The 22,058-nt window shown below is 44.4% G+C and overlaps 3 protein-coding genes across 14 annotated transcripts in view; all 3 read left to right on the top strand.

Moving 5' to 3' along the window:
• Positions 1-1,070, top strand: part of neo1a (neogenin 1a) — a 151,918-nt gene extending 150,848 nt beyond the window's left edge. For 7 of the 10 annotated variants that reach the window (XM_086226920.1, XM_086226863.1, XM_086226929.1 and 4 more), the window contains one exon: positions 817-1,070. In XM_086226920.1, the coding sequence (XP_086083046.1) occupies positions 817-969 (153 nt within the window). In that variant the 3' untranslated portion in view covers positions 970-1,070. The other 3 variants (XM_086226896.1, XM_086226937.1, XM_086226912.1) reach the window with 2 other exon arrangements.
• A 5,357-nt stretch (positions 1,071-6,427) lies between these two features.
• LOC147269032 (sorting nexin-1-like) lies at positions 6,428-15,348 on the top strand. The gene is made up of 15 exons (XM_086226948.1): positions 6,428-6,587; positions 7,041-7,188; positions 8,626-8,759; positions 8,916-8,982; positions 9,156-9,199; positions 9,339-9,480; positions 9,571-9,649; positions 9,752-9,827; positions 10,929-11,042; positions 11,349-11,442; positions 11,538-11,743; positions 12,975-13,118; positions 13,753-13,833; positions 13,976-14,047; positions 14,167-15,348. The coding sequence occupies exons 1-15, from the start codon at positions 6,468-6,470 to the stop codon at positions 14,215-14,217; spliced, it is 1,572 nt and encodes a 523-aa protein (XP_086083074.1). The 5' UTR covers positions 6,428-6,467; the 3' UTR covers positions 14,218-15,348.
• A 479-nt stretch (positions 15,349-15,827) lies between these two features.
• The window catches only part of csnk1g1 (casein kinase 1, gamma 1), a 33,715-nt gene continuing 27,484 nt past the window's right edge, over positions 15,828-22,058 (top strand). Inside the window, exon 1 of one of the 3 annotated variants that reach the window (XM_086226960.1) lies at positions 15,828-16,042. The gene's annotated coding sequence lies outside the window, so the exon portion shown is untranslated. The remainder of the gene's footprint in view (positions 16,043-22,058) is intronic. The other 2 variants (XM_086226968.1, XM_086226977.1) reach the window with 2 other exon arrangements.

Below are 22,058 nucleotides of genomic sequence, written 5' to 3' on the forward strand. Positions count from 1 at the left end.
CGTTTGGATGAAGACATCTTCAGCTCGATGTGCAGCTTCACTGTTCTACCGTTAAAAGACTTTTCCACCCTTAAAATTGCTATTTGTTTTTCAACGAGTCACCGGTGGGGGTCTTTGTTTAAGATCAGGAGGAACCAGAGGGTTCTGCTTGGATCAGTTTAGACAACATCATGACAACGAGACCCCCGACAGTGAGTCATTAAAGGCAAATGACACATTTTAGGTGACCTACCGCTTTAACCTTTCACCTGTGCTATTAGCAGCAGTCCTTTTTGGCAAGTCTGATGGTAAAAACTAATTAATGTCATTATTTGATGGAAAACAACTTAATATGAGTTTACCAGTCACACATTCCTTCCAGATCCATGTCAGGTTTTCTTTGGGCACTGGATTGTACAGTTGTACTTTCAGCTGGACATTGATTTTAACCACATTTTCTGTTTCTTCTTTCTCTCTTTATTCTTTCCAACTTCAATCTCACCATTTATTTGTGGCTTTTGTTGGCTGCATCGTATACATTCATTTATGATTGATTGAAACCCATAACTGGAATGATTTTATTTTTACCATCGGTTCTTCTCTCCATGTCCTAATCCTTGACTGGCTGTTTCCCATCTGTTGGCTTTTCTTGTGTTCTGTGCTTTTGTCTGCTGCCTCCTTCTGGTTCTGTTGCTTCCTGCGCTTCAGTCCCATTGACCCACCCCCCAGCTCGCCTCATCCCACCCATACGTCTCCCCGTGTCCTCCAATAAAGGTCCCTGACTGACCCTCTCCTCTCCTCCTCTCCTCTCCTCTTCTCCTCCTCCCCCCCTTCCAGGTGCTTGCCTCCCTCCCCCCTTGCCCCTCCCCCGCCCCTCGCAGTAACCCTGTTCCTCTCCCTCAGAGCTACGAGCCTGACGAGCTGACAGAGGAGATGGCCCACCTGGAGGGCCTGATGAAGGACCTGAACGCCATCACCACAGCGCCATGAGCATGCACACACCGACACACACACCACAAACACACCAACACAATATATCTGTCATCCAGGCATACAGAAAGACGCACACTAAAGGAAAAAAAAACACACACACACACACACTCAAACATGAACATTGGGAGCCAGAGGCTGGTGGACACAAAATGGCTTTTTGTGCCCAAGAAACTCTCACATCCCCCTGAAGAGAAAAAAACAAACAAACAAAACAAAACAACAACCTCCAGACTGAAACTTAGGAACTTTTTCTGGCTTACCTTGCTATCAGTCTCAGGAAGGAGATTGCCATTCAAGGGAAAGAAAACAAGTGAGACGCTTCAACTTTTTATGAAGAACCATTCTCAGAGACAATGAACTTCTAAATATCGGTCGCTTTCAACCGGAAGATTGTGAATTTTTTCCTCAGCAAAAATACATCCGGAGGGTTTTTGCGGTGTGCCATGAGATGAGGCCCGGTCCAGTCGAAAGAGAGTCCAAGAATATGCTGGTATTGATGTTGGTGCTCATGCAGCGCGGTCGACATACAGTGTTTGTTGGGTTTGTGTTTCTTTGTGCATTTTGTGTATCTTATTGGGCCCAGTGAAGTGAACATTGGATATCAGCCCCCCTTTACAAGCCTGCATTAGTCATCCATGTTCTACCCCTCGGGTCATGTACTATACCATGACTTTTTATTATTTCCTATGTTATTGTATTCTTTTTTTTTTTTTTTTTACACGTATCCTTATAAACATGTACATATGTTGTTTTTTTTAAACTGCCTCATTCTTTTGATTTTTTTCCCGTTATTATTATTATTATTATTATTATTATTATTATTATTATTATTATTATTATTTGGGATGAGACGTGGGATTATTACGAGTCCTGCAGCTTATCGGGAGAGAGAGGGAGAGAGAGAGAAGCCTCGTGTGTTTCTGCATTTTGAATGGATTCTTGCATTCTTCTCCAGCAACGTGTTGCCCCCCCAACACACACACTCACACCCCCACCCTTTGTACATTGAAATGTTTTTTCTGTCTTTTGTTTGTTGTGGGAGCTCCGTTTTAAAAGCCTTACCAACGTGTTTGTATGTTGGACGGTCAGGCCGACCTCCAAGGACGTCGCTCGGAGATCTGTTCTGTCACTCACCGCCAAGGCCGTTCCTCCATTGGGACCTGACAGTATCCCCTTACAGGTCAGGGGTACCTAGGACTCAGGGTGCTGACCCCCTTTTCCCTCCTCAAAACAACAACAACAACAAAAACACAACCTTCACATGACACCCAATCAAACAATCACCTGCAGCAGACGAGTTCTCTTTTATACGATTGAATGTGTGTGTTGTTCCAAAAACCAATATTTGGTTTCAGGCGTCTGTGCTGATGAACCACGTGGGGAGTGTGTTTGCTGTGTTTCCTGCTCTCCGTCACCCAACGCGACACCCTGGTTCTTTTTCAAGGTGCAAAGATGTTGGCCTTTTGAATGGGACTCCCTAGGTTTTTTTTACATGGTAGTTTTTTGTATGAAGAAAAAAGAAAAGAAAAAAGAAGAAGCTCGTTCTATACACAAATCTGATGTAAAAAAAAAAAAAAAGTTCATCTAAGAAACTAGTTTTTCATTACCCTATTACCCAAAGAAACTTGTCATTTGCAATCATAGTAATTTGCTCTACTTTTGTGGATACCATGTTTCTCATAAATGTACATCGTCATGAATGTCAATATAACTGTAAGAGATTTTAACTATGGATACAAACAAGGAAACAATTGGGGGGGGGGGGGGAGCAGGGGGAGGGGGGGTGACTGAAAACAAAAGGGGAGAAAAAGGACCGGACTCCACTTGGGAAATAATCTATTGAGTTGTAAACAGTTGAACCTGTATTGCACTTTTTCACAATTTTTGAAAAGTACATTTCTTACATATCTTGTGTTTTAAATATCAAAAGCTGTTTGTGTAACGTAGTGTTCTAGGTAAGCAGCAGGCAGCTGGTCTTGTTTTTATGTTTATTTTTTGCTTCAGAGATGATACGATGAATTTGAGCAGCCGACTGTTTACTTTGCAGCTCATGACGAGGAATTCTGTTGTTGCTTGTTTCATGTACAGAGCTTTCTTTGCTTACTGTAGAAGAAAAAATAATCTGTGGCTTTTTAAAAAATGTTGGAAAAAAAAAAGTTTGGGGAAAAAAAAGATGTTTTTTTTATTGGTGCTCCTATACATTGTGTATACAAATATCATGAATACTAACAAAGTAAATGTTTCTGCTTGTCTTCTTTTTTCAATTTCAGTTAACGTGTATTTATGTCGCACCAACTCACCACAAAAAGTTGGAGGGACCTGACGCGGGAGGGGGTCTCTGTGCCAGTCCTGAATACTGGTTCGTGCTCGACATTGAACCTCTGGAATGTTGCTTTGGCGCTGGTGACGGGCTCAGCTGCTCATCAGTTGTCATTCTTTCTGGGGATCCATGAAGTTTTCTGGATCTGAATCATCATCTCATCACTTCAAGTTTCAACATCAGACCGTCTTGCAGCAGCAGCCTGGCGAGAGTTTAACATTCTGAAGGCTGAAACATGGAAGCTTATTAGGAGGGTAATGAAATTGGAGTCCAAAAAAATTACAGGATTCAAGTCGTGGAGGAGCTAGCAGCATGTGCTAGCAGTTAGCAGGGCTTAGCGGGTTAGCCCAGAGAGTCTGGAGTTGATGGAACTGGGGTTCCTACGACCACTTCATGGCTCATCCCCTCACATTGGTCATACAGTCAGATTCTCCTCGAAATTCTATTCAGTAGTCCCACATGAGCAGTTGGGTGGCCAGCATGACCCGCACCAACTCCTCACTGAGGACACGTCTCTGTGGTGGACGTCACGTTAATCAACCTGTGTAGAAACCGAGACAGCGAGGAGCCAGGCTGCGGCCTGAGCTGTGAAACAGACCTTCGGCTTCATCACGTGGTCTGATGTGGTGGAGGCGGATCTTTCTTCGCAACGGTGAGTTCAAGGGTGATTTAGAGGGTCCTGAGTTTGGAGTTGACGGTGATGTCACCATCCAGGACAGGAGGAGTGAACTAGTCGCCACGAACATCCCAGGGTTCCCAATGAAACCAGAATGTAAGGGACTGCCATGTGGTGTCCAGGGTGTTAAGTCTATGGTGACCCCTTTTCGGAGGGAGACCACATACTTCTGACATTGGCACCAAGCACAGAAACACACACCAGACATGGTGATCCTCAGAGATCCCACCAGCTTCAAGAGGGAGACTGAGTCGAGAGGCCGTACGTCATCCAGTGAGTGTCAGGATGAGGAGCTCCTCCTCCTCCTCACTGAAGGAGGAGGCCCACTGCTCATTGGGCTCATTGAGATATGAGCAAGAGATGGCGCTCAACTACAGAGAAAGAGTTTAGAGCTGAGTGACGCCATGCAAGAAACTGTCTCCATGTGTTGAGATGGTCACCATGGTAACTGTAGTCAACGCCTTTGGAGAGGATGTGGGTGACTGGGGACAGTCATTGGTCTGTTAGGCATTGAAGACCTAAAACCTGGACATTGAAATGTTAAATCACTGTCACATCCCAGCAGGAAAACTGTTTAAAAGAACTCGAATGATTTGAACACGTCAAGTCTGGTGTTTGCCAGGGTGGCAGCGATGGCGTCCGTCTTTGTGAGGAAACGTCTCCGCCCACCAAGTAAGGAACTGAGGGCAGACGAAGAGCTGCCAGGTAGTCCTGCTGATGAGGTGACGTGGAGCTTTACATGATGTATGTGAACAACTCACTTGGAGACATGTCATAGCAACCAGAGCACTTCCTCCTCACACCTGAATGTGTCACCTCACCTGACTGTGCAACCACTACCGTAACTGTGATAATACTCCACAAGGTCCCTTCAAAAATAGAGAAAATGACTTTTGTTTAAACAAAGAAATAAATGGAAAAACAACAAAACTTATATATAAAACAACAAAACTTATACATACATGTGTATACATATGTATATATATGTGTGTGTGTGTATTTGTATTTACATATGTATGTATATACATGCATGCATGCATATATATATATATATATATATATATATATATATATATATATATATATATATATATATATATATATATATATATATATATATATATATTCATTATAGTGCCACCTAGTGGTGTACCAGCAGAGTGGTGCTCTATCACCAGCTGCATTTGTCTCTCCCAGTCGTCTGATCAGGCTTGGACACCTAAAAACTATCAAGAAACAGGAGCTACTGGTGTGGTCCTGCAGAGGGTCTCTTGTCTTAATGGTAAATGTCCTTTGATGTGGTTGTTGCTCAGATTTGGATGGGAATGACCTGAATTTAGGATTTGAATGTTTGGTGAGTTTGTGGTTGTGATTTGGCCCTCAAACATTTTCATCCATTTCCCTCCCGTCATTAATGCATCCCTCAAACATGGCACAAAGTAAAAAATTGAAAAGATCAATCAGCCAAGAAATCCGTAAATCCAAACCCCAATCCCAGTCAGATTACCAATGTAGATTAGTTTGTTGTGTGTAATTCATCACAGCATCAAACATTTGATGCGCAGTCTGATTTCAGGTCTGAGACAGACTGGTACATGGACTTCCCGGCTTCCTGGAGGTTTGAACACCAACCTGATGACTCTCAGCAGCTTCTCACGCTCTGGAGAAGTTCACCTGCTGACTCTGGCAGCCCAGCAGCACACGTCGCTACACAGGCTGGGAAACCGGCAGCTGCCATCAGCTGCAGCTCTCAGTTCAGCTCACTGGGCTGAATGAGAGTGACATAATGCCAGGGAGATCTTGGTGTGACTTTGCAGTTTTTAACTTGTTTATGTCTGAGTGTGTGTGTTTCGAAAAATAAAGAGATAAACTACACATTTAAGGGTCCGTACTTCTCTGTTCTCCCTTCAGTAAATAGCTTGAATAAGTTCTACTTGCACCGGTGTTTTTATTCTACCATCTGTACTCCTGCCTGAGTCATGACTGAGTCTTTTTCCCACGTCTGCTTGTTATGCAAAGGAGTCATAACCAATTATAACATACACAAATGTTGCCCTGCTACGTCCCCTCCACTGTGGAATGTATTTAAAATGATATTGTTCTGTTTTACAAATGTAGAAACAAGCCATCATACTCTTCACATTTTCATGGGTATCATTTCTTATAACTTCCTTTTACATAATTGTATGGTTTTAAAAGTTTTCCTTGGCAATAATTGCAGCTGGAATAGAATATGGATGGTTTTAATTCAGCCTTATAAAAGTGTAATATTCTCATAATGGAGCTGTAGTTTTATTACACAGAGAGGATTGACATTTAATGCTTTTTATGTTGGTTTTGTCCGAAATGTATACATTTAAGGAGCCCGCTTGAATAAAGGATATCGTGAACCATCCTGTCGTGCTCCTTGGGCACCAGCAGGTGTCGCGCTCTCGGTTTGCCTTCACCTCCCTCGCTGCATCCACTTCCGCTACGTCACCAACCCTCACAACACGGAATATGGCGGCCAGCTCGGATCGGAATCCTCCTCCTTTCCCTGCGACGGACGAGCCAGAACTGGGTCTGTGTGACATGGCAGACGGGGACAGCGACGAGGGGGAGGACATCTTCGTCAGTCACGTACGTCCGCGTCTCACTCCTGCTCGCGCTGTGCTAATACTTCCTAGCTGCTTTAGCTAGCCAGTTAGCTTCTACCAGGTCTGACCTGCAGCCACGGTGTCCCAAATAACGGGGCATCGCTAACTGAGAATGCGAGAGGACTTGGTACCGACATAGAGTTAAAGCAGGGACATGGACTTTGTAGCCAGCAACGTTTTGACCCTGGCAGATGGTTTTGTCTTAGCCTGGAATTAGATCTCCATGACAGCTAATCACCAACGTCACCAGTCAAATTTTTGCCAAGAATTCGCTTTGCTGAAGTCCAAATCACATGACCCCACCCAGCCCCCTCCTAGCGTCCGCTTATCTGTGACTGCAAGCGGTTATACACAACTGTCGAGCCAGCGGCGCTTTTAGTCCCGTCCGATGCTCTCTGCTGTGGTGAATCCAACCGTGTTTCCTGCTCGTCTGTAGAGCGACCCGGCAGCTGTGAGCCGAGGAGTGTCCCAGCCGGGAGGAGTCCGCGACGAGCCCCCCGACCTGTTCCACGAGCAGGAGACCAGCAGCACCGCCGCCAAGTCCAACGGAGTTCACTCAGATGATGACAACGACCTGTTTGCTGGTGAGGGGAGTATCCATCTAGCCTGGTTCAGAGTTCCCGGATGGAATGTTGTCAGCCTTCTTGACGCCAGTCAGTGTCAGTGTCAGTGCTGGTGATGAAGGGACGGTCCCTCGGTCTCACCGGCCTCTGTTCACTGGGGTCACAACGGTTTACTTTGGTGTCCCTCTGTTGTCATTCTGATCTGGTACAATGTTCAGCTTACACTTTCATCGTTAGAGGTCAAAGGAAATCTGCAAATCCTCACACAGAGTCACAGGAACCGAACCGTGTTGTCAAATAACTGAGGGTCTAAGGTCAGACCTGTGGTCTGGGTCCTTGTGTGCCCCCTATAACTGCCTTAATTACAGAAGCACATTGATGCTGCCCACCACTCCTCCTCCTCCCTCAGTGCTCACCTGCCAGGAGCAGCTCTTCATCTCTGACTCAGTCCTTCAACGATTATTACAGACACCCCCCCATCGCGGGGCCCTTTGTTCTCCTTGTCATCATGCCTCTCATCTTAGTCAATGCCCTGAATTCTCTTTCGTCTCTGATCTCTGATGGCTCTGATCACCATGCACACACAGAGCCGTCCGTCATCACGGTCTCAAATTTGGCATTTTTGTATTGTTGGTCAGGGGAAGTGTTGGTGAGTTAATCCAGTCACAGACATTCACCCCTCAGACCCTCTGAGACCCCTGACTTCAAAGCAGAGATTCACCGATCCACTTTTTTTTTTTTTTTCCAGTTACGACACTGACACCACCACCAGAGCTCTTCTTGATTTATGCTACGAATTTGTTGGTGTTATATTAACGGTCACGTCACGAGGTTGTTGTAAACCTGACAGCGCTTCTTAATGAGAGACTAAAATCTAACACAATTCGGTGAAAACAGACTTCAGAGCAATTTACTTGAAAGAAGTAACGTTGCGGCGCCAGCGGAATCGTGACCAGCTCCGCCGTTCTGATACCTGTTCCGTAGATAACGTCACTATTGATATGTATTGATTTATTATCCCATAGCCCACCTGAGATTTCCAATCCACAGTCTGTCACTGGACACTCTACTCTTAGCTGGTGAAGCTTGGAGTGCAACAGGGGGGATCTGTTTTCGTTAGCCAACCTGGACGTTAGCATCTCCATGCATCCCCTCCACCAAAAGCCAAAGGGATTTGAAGAGCAGATTTGGGATTATTGCTGGCACACCAATGGATGGTAGAGTTGCAGGTTTGGTTCAGTGAGATAATCTCCACTAATGAACATCACTTTTATTACTTTGAAAGCATTGCTGGAAGTAAAAAGCTCAGGTTACGCTATGAACCGGTGACTCTGGTGTTCAGTTAACAGATGACTAATTTGTGTCCGGCTTGTGTCACGTGCTTGTGCCTGTGTTTCTAGTTACTTTCTGTTTGCTTGAAGAGAGGTTTTCCTTTATCAAATGCTTTTCTTTCCACAGAGGCGCACGTGGCGCTGAGCTCAGACAAACCTGGCAGCTCTGCCCGGAAAGAGCTCTCCGCCTCCGCTGGCCCTCGTCCTGCCTCCTCGTTCACCCAGAGCCCTGCAGCCATGCCGCCTACTTCCTTGGAGCAGGTACAGACCCAGGCCTCGCAGGATCACAGATCCAGTTAATTGCCTACACACTCATACAATGCCTACTCTGTAATCATCAAGTGATTCAGCCAGTTGTTCAATTTGAAAAAGTTTGTAGAGTTTTGACTCACTTGATGTGATTCTGGTTCATTGTAGCTGGAGGAGGAAGAGGACAAGGATAGTTTTGATGTGGATGTTGCCGTCACCAACCCTGAGAAAGTTGGTCAGTCCCTCTTATTCTTCAGTCTGTCTGTCCATCTTTCCCAGTAATTCTGTGGATAACAGCTGGGTTATTAACCACAAAGTCAACTTTTCAAGGGTGTGTTTGATTTCGACCAACTATTTTCCAATGAATGTCACAAAAACCCAGTGACCTCTGGTCTTTGTCTCTCTCAGGTGATGGCATGAACGCCTATGTGGTCTACAAAGTTTCCACCAGGGTTTGTACACAAGCTCGCGTTCATCAGCATAATCCAACAGCGTTCACATATATTTGGTGCACTCATTCATAACTCCGGTTCCTGAGTCATCACAGTCAAGTGTTAATGTTCTGAGCCCAGTGTGTCCCTTCCTCCCCAGACGTCTCTCACCATGTTCAGGAACAAGACCTTCTCTGTGAGGAGGCGCTTCAGTGACTTCCTGGGTCTCTATGAGAAGCTGTCAGTCAAACAGTCGCTCCACGGCTGCATCATTCCACTGCCTCCAGAGAAAAGTGTTGTCGGTGGGTACGCAGGTCTTTGTAGCGCACCCAAATATTGAATTAATTAATTTGCGCCTTTCCTCATATTTCTTGTACTGCTTGAACTGACAGGAATGACCAAGGTGAAGGTGGGAATGGATGATCCGTCATCTGTAGAGTTTGTGGAGAGAAGAAGAGCAGCTCTGGAGAGGCGAGTAGCTCTCTGAGCCCCTAAATCCCCTCGATACTCTCTGCACCTGTCAGAGGTGCAGCTACATGCTTCACCCCTTTCGTTACCACTGCTGCTCTGCAGGTACCTTCAGAGAATCGTGGCTCACCCATCGCTAATACAAGACCCTGATGTCAGAGAGTTCTTGGAGAGAGAAGATGTGAGTATTTCAAGATGGAGTACTTCACCCTTAAAGTAGAGCTCACTGGTCCAGCGGTCGCTGTGTTAGTTTCATAAGGAGAAAACTGCCATCCAAGATTAGTTCATTCTGTCTGGGGGGGTGGGGACAGACTAACAGGGCTGCTTAGTGAAGGGCGGTACTTTTTGGCGCTGACTTAATCCTGTCCAGTACTTCTGAGCACCAGCACATGCTAAAAAGTTGGTTGCCAAATTTTATCTCGTCAGGTTGGGCCACAGCTTCTCTTCTGTTTCTCTGAGGGTGGGGCGAGTGCCTTCTCTCACACACACGCACGCGCACACACACACACACAGTAGATAAATAGTCCCAACAGCAGAGTGTTGGCGGTGAGTTTACCCAAACTACTCTCATTTGCAGTAAAAGCCTTCAGGAGTAAGTCAGGCATCAAACCAGGGGTTAAACAAGTACATGCAGAAACACAGTATTTCTTCCTGCTTTGTCCTGCGTCTCCCACCATGTTCACACAAGCCCAGTGTGATTGTTGAGCTAGTAGTGAAGAGTTGTGTCTTATAAACACGTTTAAATGACAACTTGGTGTTCGCCACCATCCACCGTCATTCAGAGCCTTCGCAGCTGCGGTCAGCCCACCTTGAGCTGGTTTGTTTCATGAGCATTTATTTTCCCTTTTTAAAGTGGACTTGCATTTTTGTGTTTTGTGTATTAAAGAGTAGTAGCTTTAAGGTAATACTGTGTTTTCAAGAATTAGATTACACCAGAGCAGCTCTTTGCTATAAAACAAGACATCAAACCAGTCGATTAATGGAGATCTTTTTCTATTTTGATCCATCACTTGACTTCAGCTCTTGTAAAAAGTGTAATTTACCTTTCTAGCGCTCACTGATGGGTGTCTTGAGCCCCCCCAAGATTTATTTTCCACTTCTGTGTGACCCCACAATGCAGAAGGAGCCAGCCACTTATATTTAGCTCAAAGCTAATGTCCGTCTGACTAATTCTCAAGTGCTCATGAGGTTTTAACAAAGCCAGGAGCGGTTGGCGTATCAGGTTATTGAAGCAAGGCTAATGCACCGTGTCTGCATCGCTGTGTTTTTGTCCTTCCTCCAGTTACCCAGAGCAATGAACACCCAGGCGCTGAGCGGAGCCGGCTTCCTCAAAATGATCAATAAGGCATCAGATGCTGTCAACAAGATGACCATCAAGATGAATGAGTCTGACACTGTAAGAGGCCTCTGGATGTTGTGGAGATGATGAATCTGTCATGGAGTTTAGGATGACCACTGTTGATCAACCTTTATACGCAAGTGACAGCACCAGAAAACTGTAATCATGAGTCAGCGTATAAAGTTGTGTAGCACAGAAAAGATGACAGTTTGTTTTGTTTACATTAATAACTCAGTAATTACACAGTTTCATATCTAATTATCAGATTGACTCGGCTTTTAATCGGCATGTGATTCGTATCGAACGAGGGGGACGAGTGAAAGCGCCGTCCTCGTAATGATGAGGTGATTTTTCTCATCTCAGTGGTTTGAAGACAAGCTGCAGGAGGTGGAGAGCGAGGAGCAGCAGTTGAGGAAGCTCCATGCTGTGGTCGACTCCCTGGTCAATCACAGGAAGGGTGAGATACGATGAATAATTCATTTTTAATCAGATGTCCCTCAACAGAGGCAAGAGATGGAGGACCTGAGTAAGTGGCTGTGGTGTTTTCTCCAGAGCTGTGTGGGAACACGGCGGTCTTTGCCAAAAGTATGGCCATGCTGGGGAACTCCGAGGACAACACTGCCCTGTCCCGGGCCCTGTCCCAGCTGGCAGAGGTGGAGGACAAGATGGAGCAGTTGCACCAGGAGCAGGCGGCTAGTGACTTCTTCATCTTCGCTGAAGTGCTGGCGGACTACATCCGTTTGCTGGGTGCTGTGCGGGTAAGATGGCTACTGCAGAGTGGAAGCTTGAGCTGTGTCAGATCGCCTCCTCCACAGGATCTGGTCCAACAGAGCAAAACAAATGTCCAGTCTGACATTTTCACACATCAAAGATTCTTGAAGATGTGCTCGAGTGAGGGAGGGCCTGTGATTATCTGAACCTGGAACTTTGTCAGAGCTGTAAAAACAGCAGTTAGTAGCCTGGGTGTCTCCTTTGTAATGAATCTCTACCATTGTGCTAGCACGCCCTGCTGTGCTGAGGGGGGGAATTAAAGGAACATGGCATCTTTATGGGGAAATGGGTTTATGTTCCATCCTCTCCAAAGCCAGACAAGAAGATAGAGAGACCCTTCTTTCCTCTGTGTGTGCTCCAGGGAGCTGAGGCCCTCAGAGACCAGCTAGCTGCTGGTTAGCTTAGCCCATGGACAGTTGCATACCTCTGTTCAAAGTCATCAAATACATCAGGATCTTAGTCAACCCAGAAGTAATCCTCCTCATCCTCTCTGACATAGTCGGCCATGATCAGTAGCAGCAGTCGCTCATCTGGTCATTAAAAGGTATTTTTTGTTACGATGGTGCTTTAAAGTCCTATTTACTCCTTGATGATGTTTTGATGGCAGAGTTCCCGAAGACTACGATCCAGTCATAATAGCTATGGAAAGTTGCAGAAAAACAACATGCGGGGTCCCACTCCTGTGTGTACGAGCTGACTGAAGGTCACTGAAATCTACTCCGTCTGTATTATGGAGGAAATTTCAGTGCACCTCGGTCAGCTCGTACACACAGGAGCGGGACCCTGCACGTCCCTGCATGCTTGGATTGTTCTGATCAAGAACTCTGCCAGTCAACATCACCATTGTTGCATAGCAAATAGGAATCAAGTCCCAAAAAAAAATGGAACAATCTCGTTAAAGAGGTGGTGTGCAGTCACTGCACACCGTGTTTTTCGTTTCTTCCGGAAAGTTGCAGAAACTACAGTATATGTTACTATAATTGGAATAACTCATAAATTATGTCATAATAAATGGCAAAGCCTGTTACGGAGATGAGTATATTGGACGGAGGTATGCTAGCATCTCCCACCCACTACCATTCTTTATGCTCAGCTAACGAGCAGTCGGCTGGTCTCCAGGGGTGTCAGCTCTCCATTACAGCACAGAAGAGAGGAGGACAGCAAATAGGTGCGTTTGTAAAAACCTGCTGTTTCTCACCCTGCACCGATGCTCCACAGGGCTGCTTTGACCAGCGTATGCGGGCGTGGCAGCGATGGCAGGAGGCTCAGAGCACACTCCAGAAGAAGAGGGAGGCAGAGGCCAAACTGCTGTGGGCCAACAAGCCGGACAAACTGCAGCAAGCCAAGGAGGAGATCTCTGAGGTAACACAGGACTGAGCCTGCAGTGCCGCAACACGTGTGCTACAATTGTTGTCAAGCAACCACCATGGGTTTGAGTGTTTCCATAAACACAGGAGTCGTTTCAGTGTAGCTGCTGCTAAAGGCTACAAGAACAAGTCCTTTAGGTCTGTGTTTGCAGACAAAATTAACACATTCTCCATCACAAGAATTGAGCTGGAAGGATTAACCTGTTAATAAGTTTATCGTCAGATGTTGGTCACTTCTCCAGTCAGAGTCTTTGCTCCGTTTGTGTTTCATAAAACCCTCCTTTGTGTAAAATCAGCAATAAAATGGCTTTTTTTTTTTTTTGACAGTTACAGACTTAACAATTAATTGATTTAATCTGAAAAAAAGATTGGAGGAAATCTCATAAGTCCACTTGTGCAGTATCGTGTTGTTCCTTGGGCCATCAGTGTGTTGTTTTCAATAAAGTTGCCAATTTCTTGAAATGGGTTTTGAATGGTATGTGTGGTGTAGTCTGTATGGATGTGCTGTCCAGTGCAGATGTGTATGTGTTCCTGTTGGTCTGTCTAAAAGGAACATTTGTGGCTTGCCACATACCTGTGAGTACATCCAGACCAAACCCAACGATGCTTCTTCTTGTATTTGTCCACAGTGGGAAGCCAGAGTCACTCAGTACGAGAGGGATTTTGACAGGATCGGCATGACCGTACGCAAGGAGGTTCTCAGGTTCGAGGTAGGAGTTTATGAGCCTGGTCCGGTTTTAAGATCGGCTCTTTGTGTGCAAATATCACTGACGTGCCTCGGGACTGAAATTGTTCGGTTTTACAACGGACAAAGATTTAGATACATAACAGCATCAACATTTGTCTTCTCAGAAAGAAAAAGCCAAGGACTTCAAGAGCCAGATCATCAAATATTTGGAGTCCATGCTTCAGTCCCAGCAACGGGTAATTAAGAGTCAAAAAAATTCTCTCAAGAAGTCACGTAAATAATTCAAGCCGTACTTGTTCGTTACACACCACACAAGTGTCACACCCATTTTAACGTCTCTCTATTTGTGTTCCAGCTCATTAAGTTCTGGGAGGCGTTTCTTCCAGAGGCGAAGGCGATAGCTTAATGAAGAGGGACACTATTTTTAAAAGATCCCGCCCTGACTGCCTTTTTTGAACACTTTACCTCTTGACCAAGAACTGAGAGAGGAGAGAGGACGTTTTTGAAACACACTAGAAACTTCCATCCATTTTTTTTCTCCATCTTTTGTCTTTTTATCCATAGTGTATCCTCTAATCTTGTACAGTTCTTTGATATAATACGATGCCACTTTCACATTTCTTCCGCAGAATAATTTTCTCAACCTGAAAATGGCATAAATCAGGACCGCAGCAGAGATGAGCCTGGCTGTAGTTTTGATAACACCCACTGTCTGTCAGGGGGATGTACAGTGAGACTATGCTGAACCAGTGTATTACACTGAGGTAGTGCCCCAGAGTAACATGGCCCGTAGTGAACCGCAGGAACCAGATCTACGTTAGTCACTCCGCTCTCTCAACGGCTCGCTGACGAGCGCGTGTCTGTTTTGACGCACTGCAATGCATTGTACAGTAGGGAAACGCAGGTTTGTGAAGGAAATGCCACTATTGACGACAGAGGTATGAGCACATTTGTTATTTGTGTATCACAATATGCACATTGGGTGTTAAATTTTATTTTGTTGACAAGTTTACAGGGTTGTCAGTTGTTACAGATTGAAATGAGAGGACGTTACAGAGAGAGAAAAGGTTGGGGGGGGGGGTCCAGTTACGGATTTGTTGGTGTTTTCTACGATAAGTTTTGAGTTCAGAATCGTAACTATTATTAATTTCTTAAGTGTTTGTTTGTGCCAGACATGGAGGCCCACTGGAACTTCTTTGGTGCTGCTGGCTGTGCCCATGTATGTGAATGTGTGCATAGTAGACCTATGTTGGCTTGACGATAGCAAAAGGGCACAGACACTGTAGGTTCCTTATTTTCTTATTCAACATTTGTAAGCTTTTCTTTCAGGTCATATTAAGAATGTGCTTTATTTTTGTAACCACTCTGCATTAGCGCACACATTCTCCTGGGAATACTCTATAGATAGATGCTCAAAATAAATCTGATTGGTTAAAATTTGTACTCTGTTTTATTGAGTTGATCAGATTCTAAGATTGTTTTGTGTATTTTCATTTTAACATGAATCCTAACTATTGAAGAATTTATATTAAAGTGCTTGAATTCTTACTGAGCTTTTTTTTTTTCCATGTCATGGAAGTGTGTGTGCAGGTTTTGCGCCACTGAAGAATCAAGCGGCCTTGTGGAGGGGTCACGGGATAATTTTTCATTTTTTTTCTAAATGGTGCATTATCATAATGTAAAGATAGGTTGCACTGAATTTCCGAAACTCAGATCTCATCATAATGTAGTGACTTTGTGATTCATAGAACGTGTCTGGGGAACTTGGAGGCTTTGGGGACCAGTATTTTCCTCAAAGGTCCCCCAGGCAGGTAAACTTGTCTATCACTAGTTTCTGGGATAACAACAACAATAATAATAATAATAATAGAAATAATAATAATAATAATAATGAAGACTATTCAGGCTCAGGCCCTAATAAAAATAGTAAACATACTGTTGTCTGGGGAGTGTGGTGGTCAGACCGGTGAGACCGTCTCAGGCTGACCTGGAAGTGTGCGTGTAGAAGCGGGCGGTGCCGTGTTTCTACATCCGGTGTGTTCGAACCCTTCACGAGCAGCGAAGACAGACAGAGCAACATTGAAGAATGGAGAGGGCTGCTACCCCGCCGCTAGCGTGAAACATCAGTAATAACAAGTACCAACCTCCTTCCAAGCTCCGACCATTCGTCTAGACGTGTAACAGCAAGTACACTCGCCGTGTCCTCGTCGTCTGGCTTCATCGCAGCGAAGGTGAGCCTGTTGTGTTTGTTTGCGGTGAGCTAGCGATCCATCATTCGCTCGTAGGCTTCTGGTTGTTAGCTAATATTCTGGTTGCTAACGGAGCTAATTTCCTTGTTGCGTTCGGTCCAGCTGTCACCTAGCCATCAGTCTGTGTTAGCCAAAGCCTTAGCAGCAGCCACTATGTGTTCGCTGTCTGTTGTATTTCCTGCACATTTACTATTATTTACATTTTTTTTGAATCAACGCCTCTCGGAAACAATTTCCCGCGGAAAAAATATATAAAGTAGCCCAGTCAGTGTGGCTAAGCAATGTTTGGCTAACGTTAGCTTTGTGGCTGGTTAGTCAGGTTTGTGTTGGCTAGCTAGGACGCTAACTTGGATAATGGTTAGTCCGCTCACTGATCGATGGGACCAGCAGCGATGTCAGACCGCCAACGCTGCTGGCCCCGTCCGCGGAACACTGGTGTATCACTGCCATGACATTTAATTGTTTTGGTTCTGCCGGAGGCCCACTTACACCGAACCGATCAAATTAACCTCTGCTGCCTCTACTAGGCGATCCCTCTCATGCAGAGAATATTGTCGCCGTGTTGAAGTGCAGGGATGCAAAGACAGGATACCACACACCGTATATTTAGTGAGCCAGCCGTGGCCCCTCCTCTCCCTGCTCACACTTGGTCGGGTTAAATCGAAGCCTTTAATCGGTGCAAGTTTTATTTTTTATTTTTATTTTTTTGCCCACTCCGGATGAAGGGAATGAATGTCGGTGTAGTCAACCTCCCAATGTACTCCTCCTCTGCTAATGTGCAGAAATATTCTGCTTGTGTACTGACAGCATATTTATATATGCGGTTATCTTTTGCCTGGTGTAATAGTTGCAGTAGTTCAGGTGTAACTGCGGATGCACAGATATTTGGCATCAAGTTGTAGAACGCTGAATAATTCTCCCACGGAATGAGAGGCTTGTGTGAAATTTATTGATAAACAATTAAGCATAAGGCCTCACTAAAGCCTCAAGAAAATCACTGTACAGCTTCAACTTCAGCAAATCCAGACTTGCCTTTATAAACTTCATATCATGAAGAAATATGAAGCTGCATTCAGCAGGGTTGCTGTTCATTATGAATGTGTAAAACTTCAACCAAACCCCTGAATAAAGTGTGTTGATCTGGCGGCATGGTAGACGCTCTGTTCAGATAAGAGGCCGGTTGAATTCACAAAGTTGTGCTTCAGTTGGTCACGGATACGTCTGCAAAGAGGAAGGGGAAGATGTCGCTGATGTGGGTAAACACGCATCTGTTCTACCAACGATGAAGACAGAATTATGGATTGTCTGAATTCCCACCAGTTCATAAACGCTGGTTTTAAGGAGAGAGGCAGCTGTTAGCTGGCGCTGTCACAGCAGGAGTTTGCTCTGTTGGCAGACCCCCCTCTCAGGCTGCTCTTTCCACTGAAGGTTAATCACTCCACTCAGAGCCTTTATTTTTTCTGTGAAAATGAAAAAAATGTCAACAGAGTAGTGATTTTTAATAGACAGCCACAGCCTATAAGAGTTTTTCCTCATAAACATTCCTTACAAAGAAACCTTGTAATCATGGTTTTCAATTCATTTGTAATTCTACCTTAATGTGGCATTGAGGGGTGATTGAATTTAAAAACTATTACTCTTCAGTGATGAACCAGTACAATGTTTTTGGAAACTCCTAAAATATTTCATGTCTGTAGCAGCATCAGAGAAACCTTTTGGCACTCCTCACAGTTGTGTTCCTTTTTATAGTAGCTGTAGTTGTTTTGACTCTGTATTCACTGGGACACGATCGCAGTACTGTGAAAAATACTCGTCATAATACCTTGGCAAACGATTTGATCATTTCAGTGAGAGTGTAATATTTTGTTGTTGGATGCAGATTTTCAGCTGGGAATATCTGTGGTTTGACAATGGTGGGAGAGCAGCAGGACAGGATTTTGTAAGACTTGCAATGGGACTATTGCTCTTTATTTGTGCTCTGTGGTCGACTCATCAACAAACATTTATTTGCCATTTCATGTGATAGAGGAACTGTTTGGAGTTTGAATAATAAACGAGAAAGGATAAATCAAAACACATCATGTTATCACTCCTTGGGCTCACACAGAATCCCAGCAAGAGTCAAATTATGTCTCTGTGTAATGTCCACCTTAGCGTCAATAAAAATTCTGCATAATTTAACAGGTAGCTACATTTAGCGCTTGTCTGCACAACCAGCATTAGCATCTACTGTGAAACTCCACAAGTACCCCTGTCACCCAACACATACCTGCAGCATTTTATAAACCTGCTTAAGGGCTGATTGAGCTCTTTACTGTTAGAGTAGAGGAGAAGTTGCATTTTTGTACTTTTTTATTACTCTGGTGCTTCTGGTTTGCTGTTGTAAATGCTGTGAATGGACCAGAACATGGACTAAACGGTACAGCCGAACGTTAGCTTACCAGCTAGCCTACCAGACAGACACTGTGTGTGTAACGCTGCTGTGGGCCGTGCCCCGCTCCTCATGCTGCCACGTTCCCTTTGCTTTGTGAAACCATAACCTCTGAGCTAGCTAGTTTGTAGATATGAGCTGGCTAGTAGCAACAAGGCAGATGGGTTGAGTTGTGGCCAAGTTGACAAATACTAGCAGAAGTTCTTGGCAGAGGCCTTGCGCTACTGTTGCCTCCATGGTACTGTTCGACATATGTGGGCGGTGCCAAATTACTGCTTCAACTTGGGTAAATACCCGTGTCTACTGCGTGGTTATTTGACCCAGACTGAATGACGATTAATCCCATTGCAGACAAAAGCCAGATGTTAGCAGGTATTAGTGGGTTTTGTGGCCAGAGGGAAAGGTTCTGTATTCTTTCAGCCCAGTTTCTGAAGTCAAAGCTCAGATGGAGAGGAAGGGATGGGAATCCAGGATCTGTTCTCACAAGAACTTCCAACAGAAACGTCTGACAACAGCAGCTCATTGTATAGATGCCTTCATGTCGCTTGCAGTGACTTGACACTTAGTGAACTGGTTAAGAGGTTTACCATGCGGGCTTTACTGGGGTTAAAATTTATAGCACCCTTGTGGTAGTTGGTCAAACACCTCTTCAAATATCAGGAGCCACGGTGGGGATAAAGGCTGGGGATTCCCCTCATCACATCCACTCTGAAGAAGATTAACCACAGAACACTTTGGAGTCCCACAGTAGAGTGGTTCGTTTAATTTTTTTTTCTTTAGCAATGTAGGCAGTTGATTGACATGAATTTACTCTAATGAATGAACAAATGACTGCACAGCTTAATAGAATGCGATCTAATGAGTCTATAACGTTTATTTTGTAAATTGCAGGTGAACTCAATTACTGGAGTGTGTAGTCATTCAATTCATGTGTGTTCCAAATGCTACTCACCCAGCTAAAGTGGAATATTCACAAAGGTTATAGTCTTATAGTTGTTGGATTGCGTTTCCACTTCTTGTTATCGACAACTGTGAAAGCCAAGTGTAAGTATTTCTTTGTTACTGTAAGATGTGAAAGGATAATGACTTTGTAAGAGCATAAGCATTTTTATTTTCAGCTCTTCTGTCGTGGATTTACAAAGAATTCATTAATATATGTGCCATTAGATGATTTTTTTTTTTTTAAATTTATGACAGACATTTTTATTTTGAAACCAGGAAGAGCACAGTTGTAAGAAGGGACATTACCAATGACTCCACTTGATTTACTGTCCCAGGAAACCATGTTGCAGAGAGAGTGTTAACGACACCGGAGATCTGGAGCTGGCCCACCTAAACGGAATACAGCAGTCATTGATCGTAGCTCCACCTGTGCTTTTCTTGCTCTGACAAGTAAAAGTATCTGCTATGAAAAGGACTATAAGCAGAGGAAATGATACATAATACATAGAGGCTCATTACAGCATGAGGTCAGTTCATCCGTCACATTAAAGGGGAAACTTTGCTCATTTTAAGCAGTGTTGTGTCATTAAAATGTGGGTAGAATATGTAAATGAACCACTGCTAACATCCCTCCATGACACCTGCAACCAGAGCTCATTGCTGGTGGAGCAAAACAAGATTGTCGTAGATGTTTTCATGGAGTCAGACGATACAGCAGCCTTCCAGTGCCCTTGGAAGGCAGAGCCCAGTGCATTCTGGTTGTTGTAGGTTTTCCAGCTTCTTCATGAAAGGCAGTGCAGCCTTAGTTCTGTATTTTCTCAGGTCTTGTAAAGCCCATCTCTGCTGTGATGAAATACTACCGTACAACTTATAGGTGCTACTCGGCTCTGTTGTTTTCGTATTAATTCAGCTTGCATCTCACTTTAATGTTATTTCTCCCCATCCCAACCCTCATGGTGGACATGTCTGAACATGTTGAGAAGCAGCGCAGCTGTCATTCTCTTATCTGACTCATAAAACAAAAGAGAGACATGCAAAGAAATTTGACATCCAGAAATGATAAACTGCTTGCTCTTGTCCACTCTCTGTAGAGAAGAGAGCAGCACATGCAGTTAGAGTGGAACGTGGACTTGGCAGCACCTGTTTGTCTTTTTTGTGCCGTTGAAATTCAGCTTTAGTTACTAACTCTTGGAATATAATTGCTATTTACATATTTGAAGGAAGCTTGCACCTAAATTACAACCCGACTGTTTTGGCTGTTGTCAGTCTGCAGTAAATATTTTTTGCATTATCATCTGAAAGTTTGGCTTCATCTCTTCAGCAACCTGAGACGGGCTCATTCACAGTCTTGACGGATTTACCTTATGAATTAGGTTCTTGTCTCCTTTCATGAGGGAGCAAAATTGCCTCTGAAATTCATTGTGGGTCAAGTCAGTCAAGATGGGGGTTTGTGATACGCCGGGCTGGAGGAGAACTGGGACTCTAATTGTTAGAGCCACGCGTCGCTGTTGAGGGTCAGGAGTCGGGCTGAACGATTTAGAGAAAAAAATCTAATCGCGATTATTTTGAGCAGTATTGCAATTGCGATTAATTCGCGATATAGGTTTTATTTTATTTATTTATTTTTCCCATATACGCATCGTATAGGTGTGGGTGGTGGTTGTACAAGTGCTGACGGAGGTTTGTGGTGTTACCTCGGGATGTAGCGACTTTACGACGACTGCTCCTGCACAAAAACCTTCTTTTGTTGGACGCCGGTGATTTCGTAACCAAAATAATCCCATAAAATGGAAGTGCTTGATTTCTTTCTGATTAAATCAGGCGGAGTTTCTTCTGTCTCAAGCTCTTCTGCAGACGCCATGCTTGCTACTGTCGCAACGCCGGGTTAAAGTAAAGCGTTACCTTGTTATGGAACAGACACCTCGGATTGGTCAGAATAGAGAGCGCAGCACTTGTGATTGGTGAGCACGACTGTCGCTCAAGTAGGACAGCGATTGCTGCAGTGTCGCAAACACTGGATCAGTTTTAAGATTGAAACAATAAAAATCGCGGCCGTTGTGATTCACAAATCCCGTTTTTTCAAGACACGATTTCAGTTTCAAAACGATTCATCGTTCAGGCCAGGTCAGGAGTGATCCATGTGGTAGTGCTAAGTCAGGGGATGATGTCAGGAGACACACACACACACACACACACACACACACACACACACACACACACACACACACAGGATGACCCCATTAGAAGGGGCATTGCAGAATTGAATCCCGAGGGTGCCTTGTTAGATTGATGTGTGATTGATTCATGATCATCATATACGTGTCAATCAAACAGTGGGTCGTGATAAGTTATTTTTCGTAAAAAATAAAAATGTCTCTGTACATTTTCATGAATTTCTTAAGAAATATTACATGGACCTTGGCTGACTGAATGTTTTCAGCTGCACTTGGCAATGTCACAAGGTGTAGTGTGATTGTAGTTCAGGAACAATGAGTCTAGAACACCGTCCCAGTCTTGGGTCTTTATGACCAGGACCAGGAAGCGGCAGCAGACTGAGGCTGAACAGATTCACTCTGGTTGGGCCTTTGTGTGCGAAGGAGTCGCTCTCAGGAGGAACGCATCTGT

Source organism: Aulostomus chinensis, chromosome 2, assembly GCF_037954235.1.
Source record: "Aulostomus chinensis isolate RoL2024-O1b breed Wild chromosome 2, RoL_Achi_v1.0, whole genome shotgun sequence".
Taxonomy (NCBI): domain Eukaryota; kingdom Metazoa; phylum Chordata; class Actinopteri; order Syngnathiformes; family Aulostomidae; genus Aulostomus; species Aulostomus chinensis.